Raw genomic sequence first — 21,347 nt, 5'->3', positions numbered from 1 at the left:
GAACACATTTCAGTGGAGCTTCCAGGCTAAGAACAGACAATGAAGAAGGATTCAGCGGTCTACTTCAAAGGAAGCATCCGCTGACAACCTAATGCATAGCTTCAGCATATTATCAGATACTGGGGACCTACTAAAGGCCAGTGGGACATTGTCAGACACAGTGCCAGAGGGTGGTCCCCTCAGGTTGAGAGGGCACTCAAAATGTGACCGAGGAGGAGTTGTTCTCTGGGAGTGGAGCCGACCCTGATGACTTGGGTCGGTTACAGCCTGGGGGAGTGGATCCTTTGGGATCTTCATTTTGTTGGTGGGGCACAACTCGAGGTAAGAGAACCCACTGTAAACATCTGCTATGGCTCAGATCTTGGAAAGTGTGAAGAATGAATCTAGGACAATGGAAAGTTGTCAAGAAATGAAATGGAGAAGGACATCATGTGTGCTAAAGTAGTGGGGCGGTGGAAAAGAGGAAGACCCTCAGCGAGATGGATGGACGCTGGCTGCCACACTGGGCTCAGGCACCGGGACAATTGAAAGGACAGTGCGGGACCGGGCAGACCTTTGTTTTGTTGTGCGCTGGGTTGCAATGAGTCAGAACAAACTCAGCGCTCCTAAAAGGGTTAGAATTTCAGCACATCCTTTTTCCCTTTGCACAGGGGAGACAATTTAATCCATATCCTACCATCTAGCTACTATTTCTCACTACAGATGTCCAGTTTAATCCCTACTTTGCACCTTCTGGGAGATGTGTTCAAATAATAAAGAGAGTCCTTGAGCTTTCTTCTTCCCTTGCACGTATGATGCAAGCGTTGGGATATCTCTAAGATGGTACACATACAGCTAGAAATAGTAGTTTCTTTATCAACCTATTACAGTGGTGTTGGGGAAGACCCTTAAGTCATTTCAAACAGAGGCAAATAAGTCATCCATGCCATAGCTTTTTAGCACATTGTTTCGCAGAGCAAAGACCCTTCCAAGTTCCAATGAAATTCAAAATGCAAGGTTGCCTTCTCTGTCCTCCCTCTCCTCCGGAAGCTGTGCCTCTCCCCTCTGGGTTCTCCTGTAGCGCTGTCATCCTCCAGCAATTAGTAATTATAAAATAATAGAAACAATCATTAGTAACTTATAATTATCTTCTCTTCCAAAGTATAAGATCCTCTAGCATGAATTGTCTTGCCCACAGATCATAATTCATCCTGATAACAGGTTTGATGGAGTTACATGAGACATGAAGCTGGCTCATTAATGTTATTATTGTTTTTTAAATGCTCCATGAAAATAGTACTTCTAAGTATTAATTAATCTTCATGACTTCCTAATGAAGTAGGTTAAATATAAGTCAACCTGTTCTACCAGTGGAGGAGTGGTCAGCTGGAGATCTTCCCAGATGACTCTGTCTTTTACTAACAGACCTGAGAGTAGACGAGGAGATAGCGGAATCTGACTCATTTTTCCATGACATCAGACAAAGAAACCTCTCAAAATATCCACAAATAGTGAATAATGAATAAACCACGAGAACAAATGTGAGTTCTATTTCTACCTACTTACTGAACCAACCAAACAAAAAAGTCCTCAACCTTACAGCCAACGTGTGATTCTGACTTATAGTGGCCACAGAGACCACAGCAGAACGGTCATTGTGGGTTTCTGAGACTGACTTTAAAAAAAAAAATCATTTTATTGGGGGCTCGTACAATTCTTATCACAATCCATCCATCCATCCATTGTGTCAAGCACATATGTTCACTTGTTGCCCTCATCATTCTCAAAACATTTGCCTTCTACTTTTACCCTTAATATCAGTTGCTCATTTCTCCCTCCCTCCCCCCTCCCCCTCCCTCATGAACCCTTCATAATTCATAAATTATTATAGTTTTGTCATAAGTTACACTGTCTGATGTTTCCCTCTACCCTCTTCTCTGCTGTCCATCCCCCAGGGAGGAGGCTATATGTAGATTCTTGTAATCAGTTCCCCCTTTCTACTCCACATTCCCTTCACCCTCCAGGCATCGCCCCTCTCACCACTGGTCCTGAAGGAGTCATCTATCCTGGGTTCTCTGTGTTTCCAGTTGCTATCTGTACCAATGTACATCCTCTGGTCCAGCCAGATTTGTAAGGTAGAATTGGGATCATGATAGTGGGCAGGGGGGGGGGCGGGGGGGGGGGAAGCAACTAAGAACTATAGGAAAGTTATATGTTTCATTATTACTAGCCTGTATCCTGATTGGCTCATCTCCTCCCCCAGCCCTTCAGTAAGGGGGTGTTCAGTTGCCTACTGATGAACTTTGAGTCTCTACTCTGCACTCACCCACCTTTACAATGATATGATTTTTTTGTTCTTTGATGCTTGATACCTGATCCCTTTGACAGCTCGTGGTCACCCATGCTGGTGTGCTTCTTCCATGTGGGCTTTGATGCTTCTGAGCTAGTTGGCCGCTTGTTTATCTTCAAACCTTTAAGACCCCAGACACTATATATTTCGATAGCCGGCCCCATTAGCTCTGAGACTGACTTTTATGGGAGTAGAAAGCCTCATCTTTCTCCCACAGAGCGGCTAGTGGTTTTAAACTGCTGACCTTATGGTTAGCAGCCCAGTGAATAACCCACTATGCCACCGGAGTGGTTTCTATTACTTTCTAATAAAACCAAATACCCAAACTGAAGGTCAGGGTAGAAATGCCCCTGTGGGTCTCCAAGACTGTAGCTTTTTATGGGAGTAGGAAGCTTCGAGTTTTGTCTTTCTCTGGCAAAGTAGCTGGTGGTTTTGAACTGCTAACCTTGCAGTTAGCAGTCTAACTCATATCTACTATGCCACCAGGGCTCCAAATCCTGATAGGATATTCGAACTAAGTAAATGTGCATCAATGATTGTTATGGCATGCACGGACTGTCTTCTCTTCCCATTCTCTGCTTTAAATTCCCGTTTTCCCTCTAGAAATTTCTCCGCCACCATCACGTTAAATTTATTCAGTATCTTTCCTCTGAAGCATGTCAAGCACAGTCAAGGAAAATAAGGAGTCTACAGAACCCCAATTCAAAGCCTCTGTAGCACCTCCGCTTCTGTCCTGTAGAAGAACGAGGAACTGAAGTCCAGTCCTGTCAGCACTGACTTGGTGCCCATCTTCGGGAAAGCTATTTGTGTTTTTCAATTTCTTGTCTCTGAATAGAAGTCATTTAATTCTCATAAATTATTGGAACCTCAAGAGATAACAGATTTAGGGTTCCTGGTACCTTATAAGTGGTCAATACTCATAATGGTATGCATCAGGAATCACATATATTGGAAACCTGCCCCACACGTCTTGAAGGATGGAGGAGAGGACCTTGCGAGGAGAATGTGCTGTTAGGAGTGCACAGGTAGAGATTTCCCTAAACATGGGAGTCCTGGTGAGTGGATCTTCATTTGGCATCACAACCTTGTCTTTATAAATCAAAATAGCGCTTGGGACATCCAGGACACATCGTGAGCCTGCAGGACTGATGAGAGCTGCCGCAGAGGCTTCCCAAGACTATAGTCTTTAGGGCCGCTAACTCATACTTTTCCCTTGTAGAGCCATTGGTGGGTTTGAACCACAGACCTTCTGGCTCACAGCAGAGTGCTTAACTGCTGCACCACCAGGGCTCCTACTGGGCACAGAGTTGATACAAAAGTAATTTTGAATGAGTCTATGAGAGCAAGAAGTTTCCAAAGACGAAAAGAGGAAGAAAGCACAATACCAGCAGTGTGTCCTCTACAGCACCTTTGGCTATCCAGATGTATTTGTATAGCCAGGATCCAAGAGCATAAGAAAAATAGGAGACTTGAGGGGTGAAATAGATTGTGGGACACTGCCCTATCCTATCCTACCCTACCCTAAACACACACACACACACACACACACACACACACACACACACCCCATTTTGAGTCAATTCTGACTCATAGCAATCCTGTCGAGTTGAAGTGCCCCACGGAGCTTCCAAGACTGCCACACCTTTCTCCAACAGCAAGACTGGTGGGTTTGAACCACTGAGCTTTCCATTAGTAGCTGAGTGTTGAACCCCTGAGCCCGCAGAAGGACCCAGCAATAAGAAGCATCAGGAAAGCTCCATCATTGAAAGGCTGCTCTCATCACTGTCTGAGTGAAGATGGGCTTGGGGAAAGACAACAATTGACCCTCATCTGCTTGCTATGGGTTGAATTCTGTCCCCACTAAAGTACAAGCTGGCAATTGTCATTTCTGTGCTTGTGGCTAGGACGTCTGGTGGCCTTGTGGTGATGCGTTGGGCTGCTGATCCGAGGCCAGCCATTCGAAATCCCCAGCTTCTCTGGACTCGAGAGATGAGGTTTGCATTTCAGTAAAGAGCTACAGTCTCAGAAACCCACAGGAGAAGTATACTCAGTTGACATACAAAAGAGATTCAACAAGTGAGACCAGGAGAGGTAGGATAAGAGAGATCCTAAGACAGGTGACAATCTCTAAGGAATCTGGGAGCAGAAGCTGAAGAGATAAAGTTCCAAAGTCATTAGAAAGAGAAAACCTTCCCCTCGAACTAGGACTCTGATTTCAGACTTCCAGCCTCCTCTACATCTAATTCACTGCCATTGAGTCTGTGCCTACTCAGAGTGCCTCGAAGACACACTGTAGCTCTTGATGGGAGCAGAGAGCCTCGTCTATGTTCCTTAAAGCAGTTGCTGGTTTTGAACTGCCGACCTCGTGGTTAGCAGCCAAACAGAACCACTACACCATCAGGGCTTCTCTGCAGCCTCCTAGATCATGGGAGGCGAAAGTTCTATTCGCTAAGTCATCCGCTTGTGGTTTTTCTGCTGTAGCAACACTAGACAACTAAGACATCATTCCTTATTTAAAACCAACATTTCTTTTTGTTGACCTCTTTTGCCTTAGACTACAGAAATATGAAAGCACAAGGGATATTACTGTACTAGCCACATGAGATGAGAGCTAAAGTTTGAAGATAACTTCATATTTTATCAAATTAAAACAATTCACCTCCAAAAGGGGTCATTAGGCAAACCAGAAAGAACCCTGTGTTTCTTTTATTGGAAATAAAACGTATCGGCTGGTGCTGTGAAGGCACTGAATCTTACCTGTGTAGATATAATCCATATACGCAGGGTGCGTTTTTGTGAAAACTTCTTTTACTTTTTCTATTTTATCCTCTCTGATTGTTGTTGCAAATGGTGTGTACATCACCGAGAAAGACTCAGCTCTGGTGATAGCTTCTTCAATCATGGCCTAAGAAGAAGCAAACAATCCACTTGGCACCAATGTCACCATATGACTTTTAAAGAATGTGTAAAATATAATTACCTTTATGGATGATTTAAAAAATTATATACTGTATGACAAAGATAACATTTTTGGGTCCTGAATATTCATTAGGAAGACATTTTAATTAGTTCTGGAAATATTATTTCATACTAAGAAAACCAATTAGATAAAGAAAATTTGTAAACAGGCTGCTCCAAATTGAGCTTGCTTTAAGATTAAAAATAAAGATTCTCTTTTCTAAGGTGTCATTTTTTTCCTTGACTGAAAAAAATCAAATTCTCAAATCTAACATGATCATTATCTTACTCATTCATGAGCAAGAGTTGGGGAGTAATCTGTACGGAAAATGTTGTCTTTTAAAAACCCAGCTGAAATATCTAGATATCAGTATTTTCTATAAATAACATGACAAGCTAGACAAACTACGTTTTTGCTTCTTCTTTCCATACTTGAGAAAGCCTTTGGAAGGAGAAAACCCCTCTCAACTTCCTCTCAGCAAAGCGGACTTGCCCTCCAGACCACAAGAGCCATTCAAAATAGATTCAGCTATTTTTAAATGTCTTTAAATTGTCTTTGCTCACGCAACATTCTTGATAACGCCCTGGTATCACCCTGGGCTTCCTGCCTTAAACAGGGCCATGAGGATTTGTAACAGACCAAAGAGAAAGTTATGTGAAGTTTTAAAAGGATTTCGTTCCTTTCCCACTACTTTTTCTTCTAATGAGACTTGAACCTTGAATAGAAAGTGGAAATGTCTACAGTTATCTCATTATTCTCAAGAGGCTACAGGAATACAATTTCTCCCTGAAAACCAAGGGTGCCAAGAATCAATAAGGGAAAAGCATAGATTTCTACATAGAAAAAGGATCATTTAACAAAACAAAATTATATTACTTTGATACGATATTTTCTAAACAACTGTCCTATGGTTTTAAAAACAGCACGGAGTTGCTTTTACACTGAGAAAAAGCCTAGTGGGATTTGCTCATTTTCGCTTTTATTATGCAGTGACTCCAACTGATCTCTACGATCATCTCTGTTGTCTGTAAACCAGCAGCTTTGCAAGAATCTGCCGGAAGCAAAGGTCCACCTTTTTCTTCGTCTAGCATTAGCAGATGAAGTACAAAAAGTAATGGTGGGTCACATTTCCAACGGAATGACAGAATTCCCATTGCTCACAACACTGTCACTTTCTAGACAGGGAGACTAAAGGCAATCGTGAGTCCAAACCAGAGCCAGCACACAGAATGACTCAGCAATAGCCTGTGTGTGGCAGGTCTTAATGTTGAGACCTGCCTGCACTCTTTGGAGGGCTACAGAGGCTAATGCGACGAACAGCAGAGCCCAACTTGTGAGTATCCGGAGTGCAGGCCAAGCAAGATTCATTCGTGGAACTACATGGGAAATAAGTCCTTGTAGAAGTCTCTCTATCCACAAGTGAAGGAGGGGAGGACAGTGGTCACTAAACAGAGAGCTTTGGAGAGAGGAGTGTAGAAGATCAAAGGCATCAATCTGACTTGAACAGTTAAAACTTTGTCAGTAGATACCCCCCCCTATGATGCAGGCTGCACCTGATCTGGTTTCCAAAATGTATGTATTTTTGGTTTGTATGATTTTGTTTGGTTTTTATTAGTTCATCTTAGAGTGGATCTCAGAGGTGTTATGTCATTGGGAGCCACCCTCTTGAAGTTGTGTCATAGGGTTTTCCATTGTTCATCCAGGATTGATGGACCTATAGAGGCAGCAAGGAGAATAAGGGCTTCGGGAGGAAGGGTGTACAGTGGTGGAGTGGGCGTGAAGGGGAGACCATGTCAAGAAGTCCATGTAGAAAAAGAATGTTTGAAAACTGATGGAAGTAGCAATTGTACACGTCTCCTCGATGTGATTGAACTATGGAATTATATATCTCTATATAAAATCATTATAGACATAAAATAATGCAGGCGGCAAGCCTGAAGTTAGGAGGTGTGGCTTGAGAATTCAAATAAGGAGTTTCTGCAACAGGTACTTGGGCAAAAAATAAACCTTGTTTAAATGGTATCAGGGAAATACTTGAATACTTTCTTCAGCTGGAGGCTCCCCCCTGGTCCCTGCTGAAACCAATCCTGTGCTGGTGTCGTCAGCGTTAGCACCTACTAAGGAGCCCCAAGATGCCTGTGGAGAGATGTACTGAACAGGAAAGCTACTTTAGACCTCAAAGCCTCAAGGTCATGATCAAAGGTCATAGTCAGCGTTGAGGTCATGGCCTCAGAGTGTTCCTTCTGTAAGCTCTTGGTTCCTCGCATCTCAAATAGCTTTCCTCATGGTCTCTATAAATAGCTTGGCAGAGGGTCTTCCGCTTAAAATTCCAGGCCAAAAACTTTAGTGAAGATACTGGAGCCTCCAGCCTGCTTCCAGAAAGATGTTAGCAGCATCCTAGCCAGGCCAGGATGGAAGAAAATGCTCTCTTCGCCCCTTTTCTTTTCCAACGGCTGGCAGGGTGTGTGACTGCTGGCAGGGTAGCTTTCCTCAGCCATCTCACAGCGGGCATGGCAAGATGCACGCCCAAGAACCCAACCAGCTACTCCGCAGGAAAGCACAGACGTGCAGTCTCTGTGTGGCAGCTTGATGTGCTCGTTCAAAGATCAGTGCTCTCGGCTTTAGGATCAAATCATTGCATCCGGGGTTTTCTACTCAGGAGGGTGATACGCCATGAGAGCAGCCAGCCAGAACCGGTAGAGACAGGGCCCTTTCGTGGTTTCTGCTATCCATTCTACGATGGATGGGTAAGGAAGGGAATGAGTGAGCAGATCCTGTATGTATGAATAAGAATTAAATCCTCTAAGGAGATGTTTTCACAAAGGAAGTTATGATATTCTAAGCAGAACTATCACAACACGCAGGAGAAATGAGATTACAGATTACCTCTGGCTCAGATCTGGAAGCACGCCGCTTGTTCCCATGTGGTCTGTTTTTCTAAATATACACCAGCTGGAAGTTTAGGGTCTGTCTCACATTGCTCTTATAAAGGAATGGAGTAATACTCTATGTACATCTACATATTTATACATCTACTGTATATTAAAATATATCTACATTTGGTAACATTTTTAGTGCACGATTGAATAATACATGGATAAAAAACATCTAGGACAAATACTGCTTCACTTAAATAGGGAGAAACTGGTAACTATTCTCATTTGCACACCGAAATATCAGCTACTATTTTATGACAGCAGTCATTTGTGATTTAAAAATGGCTTTGCTTTTCATTAAGAGTCTAGGCTGCTCGTTCTAATGTGTACAAATTCAAAAATTCTACTGAAGAGTTTTAAAAAAGGAAACATTCTGTAGGCACGGTTCACAAGAAGATGAAATAATTTGGGGCTGGGGTTTGAAAATAAAGTAAGAGATCAGAAAAAGACTGGCAACTTGTAAAACCTTAAGTTGTGCTAACATGGAGGTAGCTCCAGAGATCAAACAGTACGTTTGATTTCAACACGAATATTCTGCAGCTGAAGGCTGCTTTTCCAACAGGGGGTCCTTCCGGTGCCCACAATGGCCAAACGCACGTGTAGAGAGAGCGAAAACAAGCGACACCTGGGCACTGCTGTTTTCTATGGTTGCTCCGCTGCAGCTCAAAAAGAACCTTGGAAATTCGGTGCGTGCATCTGGGAGTTTTATAATTTTCTATGGTTACTCGCATAGTTACCACATTTTAAAGCTTATAGTTACCTAATTGAAGAGTCGACACAGGCAGCTCATTTTCTCTCCAAATGGGTAACTCATACTAATTTTTTCTTATACTTGAACTACGTTAAAAAAAAAAAAGTCACTTGCTGACATTAACCAACCCAGGACAACTGTAAAGCAAGATGACTGTCAGAAACAGGATGATTAAGGAGAAAGTAAATAGCAAGAAGAAAGAAAGAAAGAAAGAAAGAAAGAAAGAAAATTCATCCCTTTCATAAAACAAGAGAGCTGGTTCTTCATGGTGAATTTTTAAAGTGCACTCAGGTGGTGGGAATAAAGCTAGAAGAACCTACAAACTTCAAATATTTCATAGCAATGAGATTATGTAATTGTTTTCTTTTGACTGGAAGATCTGTGCCAGTGGTAATTCTTTTCCCGTGTGCCTGGTAATAGTGGTTCAGTCCGTAGAAGGCCTGTCATTCCTACTTAGTCATTAGGATCATATTATTATAGATTATTATTCAATTGTTCCTTTAATGCTCACAATATTAGGGTTGACTATATTTACCGCAAATTGCTTTTTTTTTTTAAATAGCATATGGGATGTAGTAAGCATTTTCCAGTCCACTGGGGTTTGGAGAACCTTAAGTGATTTTTCTAAGAATGTTAAGCTGCTTAATTTTGTGGAATTGGGACCTCCAAGGTGATAGCTTCTGAAAATTGCAACTTTGCCTCCTGAGCACGTGATCAGACACTTTCCGAATTCCCTCATTGTAGATGAGTGTGGCTCTGTGACTGAGTGTGGACAGCGGGGCACAGGGAGGAGTGAGGAGTCTCCCTTCCCTTGCCTGGCTCAAGCACTGATCCGTCACTTTCTTCCCTGTCATCTGGTTGAAAGAGGAGTGCCAGGACTTGACAGAAGATGGAGCCCCAGATGGAAGCAATTAGATTCTCAAGTCCTACTTTGATTTTTGGTTGTAGATGTAACCAGGAACGCCCACGATGGACAACAGTGTGATTGAGAAATCAACCTTGAATCCCTGAAATTTTAGGGTGCTTAGTCGCAGCCATCCAGACCACACACAAAGAACAGTAATAGAAAATTGGCAATTATTTTATCTAAGGATGCATTATAAACACTACCGAATACTTAAGATGAAAAATTATTTATCTTTTTAAAAATTATGATTATAAATCGTTGTACTGGGGGCTCTTACAGCTCTGAATCCATACATCAATTGTATCCAGCACATTTGTACATTTGTGGCCACCATCATTTTCAAAACATTTTCCTTTTACTTGAGCCCTAGGTATCAGCTCCTTTTGTACCCCTCCCTCCCCACCCCTGCTTCCTCATGAACCCTTGATAAATTATAGGTTATTATTGTTTTCATATCTTACACCACCCACTGTCTCCCTTCACCCACGTTTCTGCTGTTCGTCCCTCTTGGCAGGGGGATGGGGTGGGGGGTGTTATATGTCGATCCTTGCGATCGGTTTCCTCTTTCTCCTTCTCCCCCTACTTTTGAGACTATGTGCAGCAAAACACGCACCAATGAAACAGCTTCTACATGCTAGTGACATTGATTACATTCTTTGAGTTGTGTCCCCTGTAACTATTCTCACCCTCCTTTCCTGAGCTATCCTTCTTCCAGTAACATCAATTCATTGCCCTCCAAAGTTGTTATCCCATCTTTTGAGTTGTTGTTATCAGTTGGATCACATAGAGATATTTATCTTTTTTCGGTTTTTTAAAAACTCATTAAATTAGGGGCTCATACAACTCTTATCACAATCCATCCATCCATCCATTGTGTAAAGCACATTGGTACATTCATTGCCCTCATCATTCTCAAAACACTTGCTCTCCACTTAAGCCCCGGGCATCAGCGCCTCATTTTTCCCCTTCCTCCCCCCCTCCCTCATGAACCCTTGATAATTTATAAATTATTATTTTGTCATATCTTGCCCTGTCCAACATCTCCCTTCACCCACTTTTCATTTGTCTGTTTCCCAGGGAGGAGGTCACATGTATATCCTTGTAATCGGTTCCCCCTTTCCAAACCACCCCCCCTTTACCCTTCCAGTATCGCCACTCACACCACTGGTCCTGAAGGGATCACCTGCTCTGGATTCCCTGTGTTTCCAGTTCTTATCTGTATCAGTGTACATCCTGTGATCTAGCCAGACTTGCAAGGTAGAATTGGGATCATGATAGTGGGGGAGGAGGAAGCATCTAGGAACTAGAGGAAAGTTGTATTTTTCATAGTTGCTACATTGCACCCTGACTGGCTCTTCTCCTCCCAGAGACCCTTCTGTAAGGGGATGTCCAGTGGCTTATAAATGGGCTTTGGGTCTCCACTCCATATTGCCCCCCTCATTCACCATGATAAGATTTTTTGTTCTGACGATGCCTGATACCTGATCCCTTCGACACCTCGTGATCCCACAGGCTGGTGTGCTTCTTCCATGTGGGCTTTGTTGCATCTGAGTTAGATGGCCACTTGTTTACCTTCAAGCCTTTAAGACCCCAGACGCTATATCTTTTGATAGCCGGGCACCATCAGCTTTCTTCATCACATTTGCTTATGCACCCATTTGTCTTCAGCGATTGTATCATGGAGGTGAGCACACAATGATATGATTTTTTTGTTTTTTGATGCCTGATACCTGGTCCCTTCGGCACCTCGTGATCACACAGGCTGGTGTGCTTCTTTCATGTGGGCTTAGCTGACATCTGACTTAAATGGCTGCTGGTTTTAGGAGAAGATTTTAAGACCCCAGATGTTAGTCTTTGTGATAGCCAAGGACTATCCATTTTCTTTACAGCACTTTACTATAGCACCCATATCTTCAATGATCTATGATAATTCCATTAATACTCTTAACAAGCTCTGGCGGCATAGTGGCTTATATACTTGGCTGCTAATAACTTGAGTTGTAATCAACTCCATCGCAGAGTTTTAAAGTTTGTTTTCTCTGTTTGTTTAATACTCTTGAATCTATTTAAGTAGGCATTATTAGTGATTGAATATTCTAATTGAATTTTTTCATTTTCAGAATTTACATTACTAGGTTCAGCAAAGCTGTGCTCTACTTGCAAGTTCTGAATTAATTGAAACTTGAAACTTTAGTCTTTATCGACTAATATGGTACTTTATTATATTAATAATAATAATGCAACTTTGGATAATTCACGTTCTTTAGAAAATAAAAAATGAATTTTGTGAACCATATTATTTAAAGTTAATTCCTTTAACTGTCTATTGGATTGATTTGGAAGATTCCAATTTTCTTGAAATTTAGAATTAACCCAAAGAGTTGAGTTTCCTAAGTATTTTACCTGAGAGTTTCTTGTAAGTCTACTCACTGTACTATTTATACAATGGTGAGGAATGCCATTTTATGATGATTTTACTAATACAATTATATATGTGAAAAATACATAATAGATTATTATTTTCCTATATCATAATTACCAACATTTTAATCATTGACACATTACCTTGGTGTTATGGGGATTCTTCTCTGAAACAACTCTACTATAAACTGTGTAATTTTTCTTATAAAAGAACTCTCTGGAAGCTTTGCCCAGTGCCATGAAAGTTATAAATATCTACATGTATTTTAATTCAAGGGATTTTAATATTTATTTGAATTATCTGGAAAGTGGCTAGTGAGTATATGGGAGGTTACTTGTACTAAAATAAATCAAACTTTTGTGTAGATTTTTAGATTTTCTGTTATGAAACCTTTCCTGTTTAAAAAATTATCAATATATTTTTAAATGCTGCAATATGTAATTTATTTTAGTTTATGTGTTGTTTGTGAATGATATAGAATTTTAGAACATATATTTGTACATACATGTATATATGGTGTAGACATATTTATCTATAGCTATGTATTCTTTTTGTGAGGTGCAAAGTGAGCTATAGCTGTCAAGTTTTTAGAACATACTGGAGATAAGTTTAGGAGTTGAAAAATGGAAGGATATGGTTATGTTAGAAAAAAAAATCTCTGAACTATGCTATAGCAACTTTAAAATCCAAAATTAAAATGCTTGAAGCAGTTCCAGAATGGAAGGAGAATATTTGAATGTACACCAGCCTAGTAGAATTTTAACAGTAAGAAGGGACTTAAAACGGATTACTGTGCCTCTTTATTGTAAAGGTGACAACGACGAGGTACAAGGTCAGGCATCTGGACTGTAGGACTAGAACACAAGTAGCATGGGGTCCTATTTAATACCTGCCACACACAGCAACCTGTTGCTTTGGATTGTTAAAGTACCCTGAAATGTCATTAAATGATTCTTAACCATGGAATGTCTTTTAATAAAAATCATTTCATGATACCCACCTTCCCGACATGACCGCTGAAGACAGACGTGTGCATAAGCAAAAGTGGTGAAGAAAGCTGATGGTGCCTGGCTATCAAAAGATGTAGCGTCTTGGGTCTTAAGGGCTTGAAGGCAAACAAGCGGCCATCTAGCTCGGAAGCAACAAAGCCCACAGAGAAGAAGCACACAAGTCTGTGTGAATAGGAGGTGTTGAATGGATCAGGTAGCAGACACCAAAGAACAAAAACCATCATTGTGTGATCACCTTCCCCACATAAACGCTGAAGATGAATGTGCGCCTGAGTAAGTGTGGTGAAGAAGCCTGACAGTGCCCGGCTATCGAGAGATATAGCATCTGGGGTCTTAAAGGCTTGAAAGTAAACAAGCGGCCATCTAGCCCAGAAGCAACAAAGCCCACCTGGAAGCAGCACACCAACATGTGTGATCATGAAGGGCCGAGGGGACCAGGTTTCAAGCACCAAAGGCTGGGGGGGCGGGGAAGGGGGGATCATATCATCGTGAATGAGGGTAGCCCATGATGGGGACCCAATGCCCATCTGTAGACAACTGGACATCCCTTGCAGAGGGGTAGTGGGGAGGAGATGAGTCACTCAGGGTTCAGTGTAGCAATAATGAAACTCACAACCTTCCTCTAGTTCTTAAACGCTTCCTCCCCCCCAACTATCATGATCCCAATTCTACCTTGCAAACCTTATTAGACCAGAGGATGCACAGCAGTACAGATGGGAACTGGAAACACAGGGAATCCAGGACAGGTGAACCCCTCAGGACCAGCGGTGAGGGTAGTGATACCAGGAGGGAAGGGGGGGTAGAAAGGGGGAACCGATCACAAGGATCTACATATAACCTCCCTGGGGGATGGGTAACAGAAAAGTGGGTGAAGGGAGACGCCGGACAGTGTAAGGTAAGATAAAATAATAATTTATAAATTATTAAGGGTTCATGAGGGAGGTAGGAGCAGGGAGGGAGGGGGAGGGGAAAAAGGAAAATGAGGAGCTGATTCCAGGAACCCAAGAGGAAAGCGAATTTTGAGAATGATGAGGGTAACGAATGTATAAGTGTGCTTTACACAATTGATATATGTATGGATTGTGATAAGAGTTGTATAAGCCCCAATAAAATGATAAAAAAAGAATGAAGTTTATAAATAAAAAATATTATTTTGGTGAGATGATTGATAATATTCTCTAACATATGCGTAAAATGACAACAATGATGTCTCTAAGGTGATCCAGAGACATATATAAACCATAGATTTCGGGCTTACAGTTAATTCTAGTCCCAAATCTAAGAAAACATTAGTTCTATGACATGGCCTGCTTGGTGCTTTCCCTCATGAAGAGATCACTAAAAATATGGGTGCTATAGCAAAGGGTGGTGAAGAAACCAGATGGCCTTGGTTATCAGAAAGAGTGGCCTCTGGGGTCTTACAGGCTTGTTTTCCAACAAGCGGCCATGTAAGCAAGTCGTCAACTAAGTCCACATGGAAGAGGAACGCTAGCCTGTGTGATCTAAGGACTGTTAATAATAAAATGCAAATACAAAGGAGGGAATGGTATCAGAGCTTACATTGTGAACACCTGGTTTGCTGAAGGCTTTGGATGACAATGGACGCCCCAAATCTTTTTGTAGAGTCCACACATAGATTTCCCCCTAACCACAGTAAAGGGATGTGACCACCCTTGTAATCAGTCAAGGAGTATTGTAAAGTGGATCACTGCTGTATCACTCACTCACTCACTCACTCACTCACTGACATCTGAGTTGATGCCGAGTCATAGCCACCCTACAGGAAAGGGTAGATGTGCCCTGTGGGTTTCTGAAACTGTAATTCTTTACATTAGTAGTAAATCCTGTTTTTCTCCCTGGAATCTGCAGGTGGTATTGAACAGCTGACCTTGTGGATTTCAGTGTAACCATGACATCACCAAGGATCCTCATGGCAGATACAGCTAAGCTAAATAGTAATATCTGATCATTTGATCTCCCCCTTGACCTATTTAAAAGTTGTTTCAGTTAAAAAAAAAAGAAGGTGAAGGGGAAATACATGTGGATCAAGCCTCTGGTGAACTCCCTCCCATCAGGAATGTGAGCAGCTCTGCTATGGGGCAGAGTGCATTGTTCAGTGGGTTATTGCAGACACAGTTAGGTTAATTGTTAACATTTGATCATTTGAGCTCCCTTTTGACCCATTTTAAATTTGTTCCAGTTTTTAATATTTCTACTTTTCTTTTGATTGATATTTTTCCCTGTTATAATTTGTTATTGTTGTTAATGTTTAAAAAAAGGTTTCCTGTATATGAAATCAAGGATAGGTCAATCTATAGAGACCGTAACTGGATCAATAATTTCTGGAGTGTGTGGCAGGGAGGTGGGGGGAGTGGGGAACTAATAACAGTGAGTACAAGAAAGAAGAAAATGTTCTAAAACTGATTGTGGTGATGATTGTACAACACTTCTTGATAGAATGGAACTATTTAATTATATGATATGTGGATTCTGTGCTAATACAACTGTTTAAAAATATGACTTTTGTGGGATTAAAAACTTATGCTAAGATTTCATCGTAAGACATAGTCAACTATATATGAGATATGTCATTGAAAAAGTTAGACTATATTTAAAATATAGGTGTATTTGCAGAGTGGTTTGGAACCTACTATTAGACAACTGCATTTGGAGGACTGGAAAATGAATGCTTATAATATTGATTATGAGCAGTTGAACCACCATATTTGAAAGTGGTATTACTTTCCTTCATTTAAATTTCTAGCAAACAGAAACCACAAAAAAAAACTTTTGTTTTAATTCTTGAGTAAAAGTTCTAAATGTGCAAAAATTAAAATAACTCCAGCAATGCAAGATAATAAAATAAAAAGTGTAATTGCTTTACCAGACAGCATCAAATTGGTAAGATATAAACATGAAGTGATTTTTTTTTTTTCCATTTAATGCCATTTTTGGCCTGATCTTTTCCAGCTCTTTGAATAGTTACTAGCATTTGGGGCCAATTCCAAGGATTTTCCATCAGTTTAAGTTAGCAAACTTGAGTCCCGCCCAATTTAAAACTTCAATCACTTATCAGATTGCAGCATTTCCCTTTCTATTCCTTCCGGCATATCCAGGGGCTCACGGACTACAGTCTTAATAAGCTAAAACATTACTGTGGTAAAGAGACCTACATGTAAAATAAAACCAGCATATTTATCATGGTTTTGCTTGTCAACATTTACTAGTAATTTCTTAAGATAGCTGTTAGGGTAATAATAATAACTAACATTTTTAATGCTATTTTGCATTTTTGAAGTGACCTGGTTAGGACATCCATTTCATTCCTATTTTAGAGATAAGAACATTAAGGCTCTTGTTGAAGCTCTTGTCGACATTAAGTGGCTTCCCCCGAGTACCCCCATCTGCTAAGTGGTATGCTGAAAGGTTTAAACACTTACGTCCTGTAATCTTTCCACTACACTGTGGCTACTTCCCAAGAGGCCTGACATGTTCACCAAGGACACTGGCTGTATCGTGGTTGATTTAACTCTCTCAGCAACTATCTAAAGTGGGCTATTTCTCCCTCTCTTTTTTTCTGTTGTGGACATTTTCTGTTTAATGGCTTCTCAACCCTTCGATTTCCTTGAAAGCAGTATATCTTTGCCCATTAGAAACAGCCTGGTGGGCCAGTCATCCAAGTGCTCTGCCTGCTCTAAGTAAGAGATGTGCTCATGGTACAGCCAGATAGTCTGTCGCTGGAATTTGAAATTCAAGGTGAATAATCCAAAGCTTGAAAACAGTGCTTATCAAACCAGGTCCACGATTGCCAAAGAGTGGTTGTCAGCCCAAACTGCTCTGATTGCTTTAATTTCTCAACCTAATATTGCTCTCATGCTCGGAGAGTGTCAATAAACTCCCTGTGTTTAAGTTTACCAAGTTAGTTTTGGTTACTTATGGTACATGTTATTTAAACAAACAGACAAAAATAATTTATACACCTGCTTAAAACGAATTTATAATTATGATACATTTGGCTAATTAGAAGACCCAGAACTGCTTCCTACATCACCAGGCAATCACCGCTATCCAGAACTTGAGGAGTTAGGCTCCTAGAGGCTACCTAGCCAGGGTATGACTCACACTGATCACCAAAGCATGATAGCGAGTTGACTTTGTCCAGGGCAGTGGTTCTCAACCTTCCTCGTGCCATGACCCTTTCATACAGTTCCTCGTGTGGTGGGGACCTCCCCACGCAGAAAATTATTTTCGTTGCTACTTCATCACTGTCATTTTGCTACTGTTATGAATCGGGTGACCCTTGTGAAAGGGTCGTTGGACCCCTAAAGAGGACGAGACCCACAGGTTGAGAATTGCTGGTCGAGGCGATTCCAAAAATAATTGAATCCAAAACCAATCTTTTGGCTTCCATCTCCGAGAAAATTGGTTAAATAGCTCCCATCCTTTTAGGGAGCTTCAAAATTTCACGAGAAAATTTCTATCATCTTATATTTTCCCACAGAAAAAATGTAAAAGTCCCCTGCCTCCCATTACAAATATCACTTCCTTTTTTCTGTTCAAAGGCAACCCTAGATCATTCCATTAGGTTACCTTTGAATGAAAATATTGGCGGTGGAAAAGGGAAAGGGGTAAATTGTATACTTAGTGAGGGATGAGGGAAGTTAAGGTTTTTCTCTCAAATTCTTTGGGTCTAAATTCTTCCAGGTTTATTTCAAATTCCACTTACCAGCTTTCTTCAGATGAACATGTAGATAGTTACATGGTTTTCAACCAAGAGTCCGTGTGACTCCGGGCTACGCTTTGTGTGCAATCACAGGGCGGTGGTTTAAAACAACTAGTTGCTCCTTGGGGCAACGAAGAGACTGTTGGCTCTGATAAAGACTTATAATCTTGTAAACCCTAAGAAGTGGTCCTATTTTGTCTTGTTTAGGGACACTGTGTGGAAAAATCTACTCAATGGCAGCGTGTTTTAGGGTCTCCAATGCGCCAATTGAGTTAAAAAGGTTTTTTTGTGTGTCTTTTCTTCCTCTTAAGGTTGTAAACGTATCAAGAGCAAGATGTGAATTGTATTATTCATGGCTTCATTTACATTGGAAGAGAAATTAAAGTCATTAAGGATGTGCTTCTCCTTGTATCAATAATCAATGCCTGTGGAAGCTGTCTCAAGAAAACACAGGCTATCTTGTACTGGGGAAATCTGCTGCGAAGATCTCTTTAAGGTGATAAAAAGGCAAAGATATCATTTTGAAGATGAAGGTGTGTCTGACTCAAGCCATGGTCCTTTTATTTGTCTTATATGCACATACCAGCTAGGTAATGAAAACAGAAAACCAAAGAAGAATTAGTCCATTTAGTTTCTGGTGTTGGCAAAGAATATCAAATATGCCACAAACCCCCAAGAGATGAAAAAGCTGTCTGTTAGAAGAAGGAAAAGGTTATCTTGGAGAAGGTACAGTCAGAATGCTCCCTACAAGAGAGGAGAGTGAAACTTGGTCTCCCTTACCAATCATGGGAAGAGAGCCATTATGCTTGGTAAAGTAGAGGGTCAGCAGAAAAGAGAGACTGTCAATGAGACGGACACTGTGGCTGCCACAATGGTCTCAAACAGCAGTGCTTGTGAACACGGTGTAGGAGCAGGCAATAGTTAGCCATCTTATCCATAATTTTGCTTTGAGTGGAAGGTGGCTCACTGGTACCTAACATCAACCACACTGTCTGCATAGATGACATTTAATAAATTTATTAAGTGAATGAATTAAGTGGTAGCAGATGATCAAGAACTGATAGCACTGATCAAAAAAGTCCACACTGCACTGAAGGCATCAGCCAAGAGCAAAGCTTCAAGAAAGGAGAGAATCCCAATAGAAATGTTTCAACAGGCTGCTGAAGCACTGGAAGCACCCACCTACCTATGCTAAGACATTTGGGAGACAATGACTCAAATAAATAACTGATTGGAAGAGACCATATTGATATCTAATTCAAAGAAAGGTGACCCAGTAGAATGTGGGGATCATCACATAATCTCTTGAATATCACATACAAGTAGAATTTTGCTAAAGATCATTCAGCAAGAGTTGCAGTAGTACAGCAGCAGGGAGCTGCCAGAAATTCAAGCTGGATTTGGAAGAGAATGTGGCAAGACACCACATGGATCTTAGGCGAAAGCAGAGAATACAAGAAAGATGTTTATCTGTGTCTTGCTGACTATGCAAAGGCATTTAACTGTGTGAATCATTATAAACTTTGGATAGTTTTGAGAAAAATGGGAATTCCAAAACACTTCTTCAGGCTCCTATGAAGCCAGAACCTGGAACAAGAGGCAGTTGGTCGAACAGAACAAGGGAACGCTGTCTTGTTTTGAGTCAGAAAAGGTGTGCCTCAGGGTTGTGTCCTCTCATCCTATTTATTCAATCTTTATGCTGAGTAAATCGTCAAAGAAGCTGAAGAACTAGGTATATGAAGAGCTAGGTATCAGGATTGGAGGAAGGCTTATGAACAACTTGAAATATGCAAACGATACCCCCTTGCGTCCTGAAAGTGAGGAGGACTTGAAGCACTTGCTCATGAGGGTCAGTGACTGCTGCCTTCACCAGGGCTTGAAACTCAATGTAAAGAAAACCCAAATCCTCAAAGCTGGATCAATAAACTGTTGCTTTTGATGTTTAGGTTGTTTTGATGTTGACCATGATAAATAGTGAAAAGGCTGAAGTGGTCAAGCATCTCATCTTGCTTGGCTCACAGTCAATACTCAAGGAGGCAGCAGTCAAGAAATCAAATGGTGTACTGTACGGAGAAAATCTGCATAAGACCTCTTTAAGAGCAAGAGTACCACTCTGAGGGTTAATGCCTGATTGAAACCATGGCAGCTTCAATATCCTTTTCACAGCCCTCTTCCTTAATATACGAGCATCCTATTGGCCTTTGTATACTTATCTTATACCTTGCTTCGTTGTCAATTTTTTCAATGGATTCCAGCAATATTTTTTGATTGCATCTTTGGGGTATTTCCTTATATAAGATAATAATGTCCGAAAATATAGTTTTGCTGCTGCTTTGCCAATTTTGATACCTTTAAATTTTTTTATGGCTAATAGCTGTGGCTGACTCTTCCAGGGCTATATTAAATAAGAATCATGACAAAGGGCAACCCCGTCAGGCTCCCATTTGGAGGGACAAAACTTTCAGTTTCACTCCATTGAGTGAAATGCTGGCTACTGGTTTTGCATATATGGCCTTTGTTATGTCGAGGAATTTTCCTTCTATAGCTGAATCATTTCTATAGGATAAACTTGATGGAAAAGGGGTTGGTTTGTTCTTTTGAATGCCTAAGATGGAAACTGCATTTCTTTTTCATTTATACTTTGTAGCGATTATTCTGTTCCTATTCATTTAACACAGAATTATTATTATTTTTAAGATCTATTATTGGGGACTCTTAAAGCTCTTATAACAATCCATGCCACTGAATCGGCAGCTCCGGGAGAGGGGCATATCTGATTGGAGCACATGGGAGCAGATGAAGGGGGAGGAGGAGAGAGTGGAGCACATCCTGGCCCACCGGCCTTGAGGATGATGTTCCCGATTAGAGCAGCCAGTCCACAGAGATGACCACTTGGCCGGCTCCACTATGAGACATGACGTACCTTACTGACCCATAGCCCTACAGGTGACAACACCAGAGACACAGTGTGGGAATCACACCTGATCTGATCCCGTCACACCGAGGCAAAACACTAAGGGGGTGCAACAGAACAGCAAGGGAATGGAGTGGCGAGGTCCCCAGGGAATGCTGAAGGTGGACTTTGGGGCCAGGACATGGTGCCCCAACAGACTGGACTGGAAAACACTCCTAAAGGCCAACAAACAGTCTTTGAACTAGCTACAGGCTTTTCTTTCTTGTTATGTTTTGTTTTTTTTGTCATTGGTTTGGTCTTGTTGTTTTGTTGTACATTGTTGCTTGGTTTTGCTCTGTCTTGTTTTTGTGCATGTTATTATCTCCGCATGTCTGTCTAAATAAGATAGGCTGGATG

The 21,347-nt window shown here is 41.2% G+C and overlaps 1 protein-coding gene across 1 annotated transcript in view; it reads right to left on the bottom strand.

Moving 5' to 3' along the window:
- The window catches only part of SPATA16 (spermatogenesis associated 16), a 407,618-nt gene that overhangs the window by 108,607 nt on the left and 277,664 nt on the right, over positions 1 to 21,347 (bottom strand). The window contains exon 7 of the mRNA XM_004708583.2: positions 5,087 to 5,234. Coding sequence (XP_004708640.1) covers positions 5,087 to 5,234 — 148 coding nt within the window. The remainder of the gene's footprint in view (positions 1 to 5,086; positions 5,235 to 21,347) is intronic.

Source organism: Echinops telfairi, unplaced genomic scaffold, assembly GCF_000313985.2.
Source record: "Echinops telfairi isolate 266 unplaced genomic scaffold, ASM31398v2 ScPeMD7_4225;HRSCAF=4972, whole genome shotgun sequence".
Taxonomy (NCBI): domain Eukaryota; kingdom Metazoa; phylum Chordata; class Mammalia; order Afrosoricida; family Tenrecidae; genus Echinops; species Echinops telfairi.
This window is presented reverse-complemented; position numbering and strand designations above follow the sequence as displayed.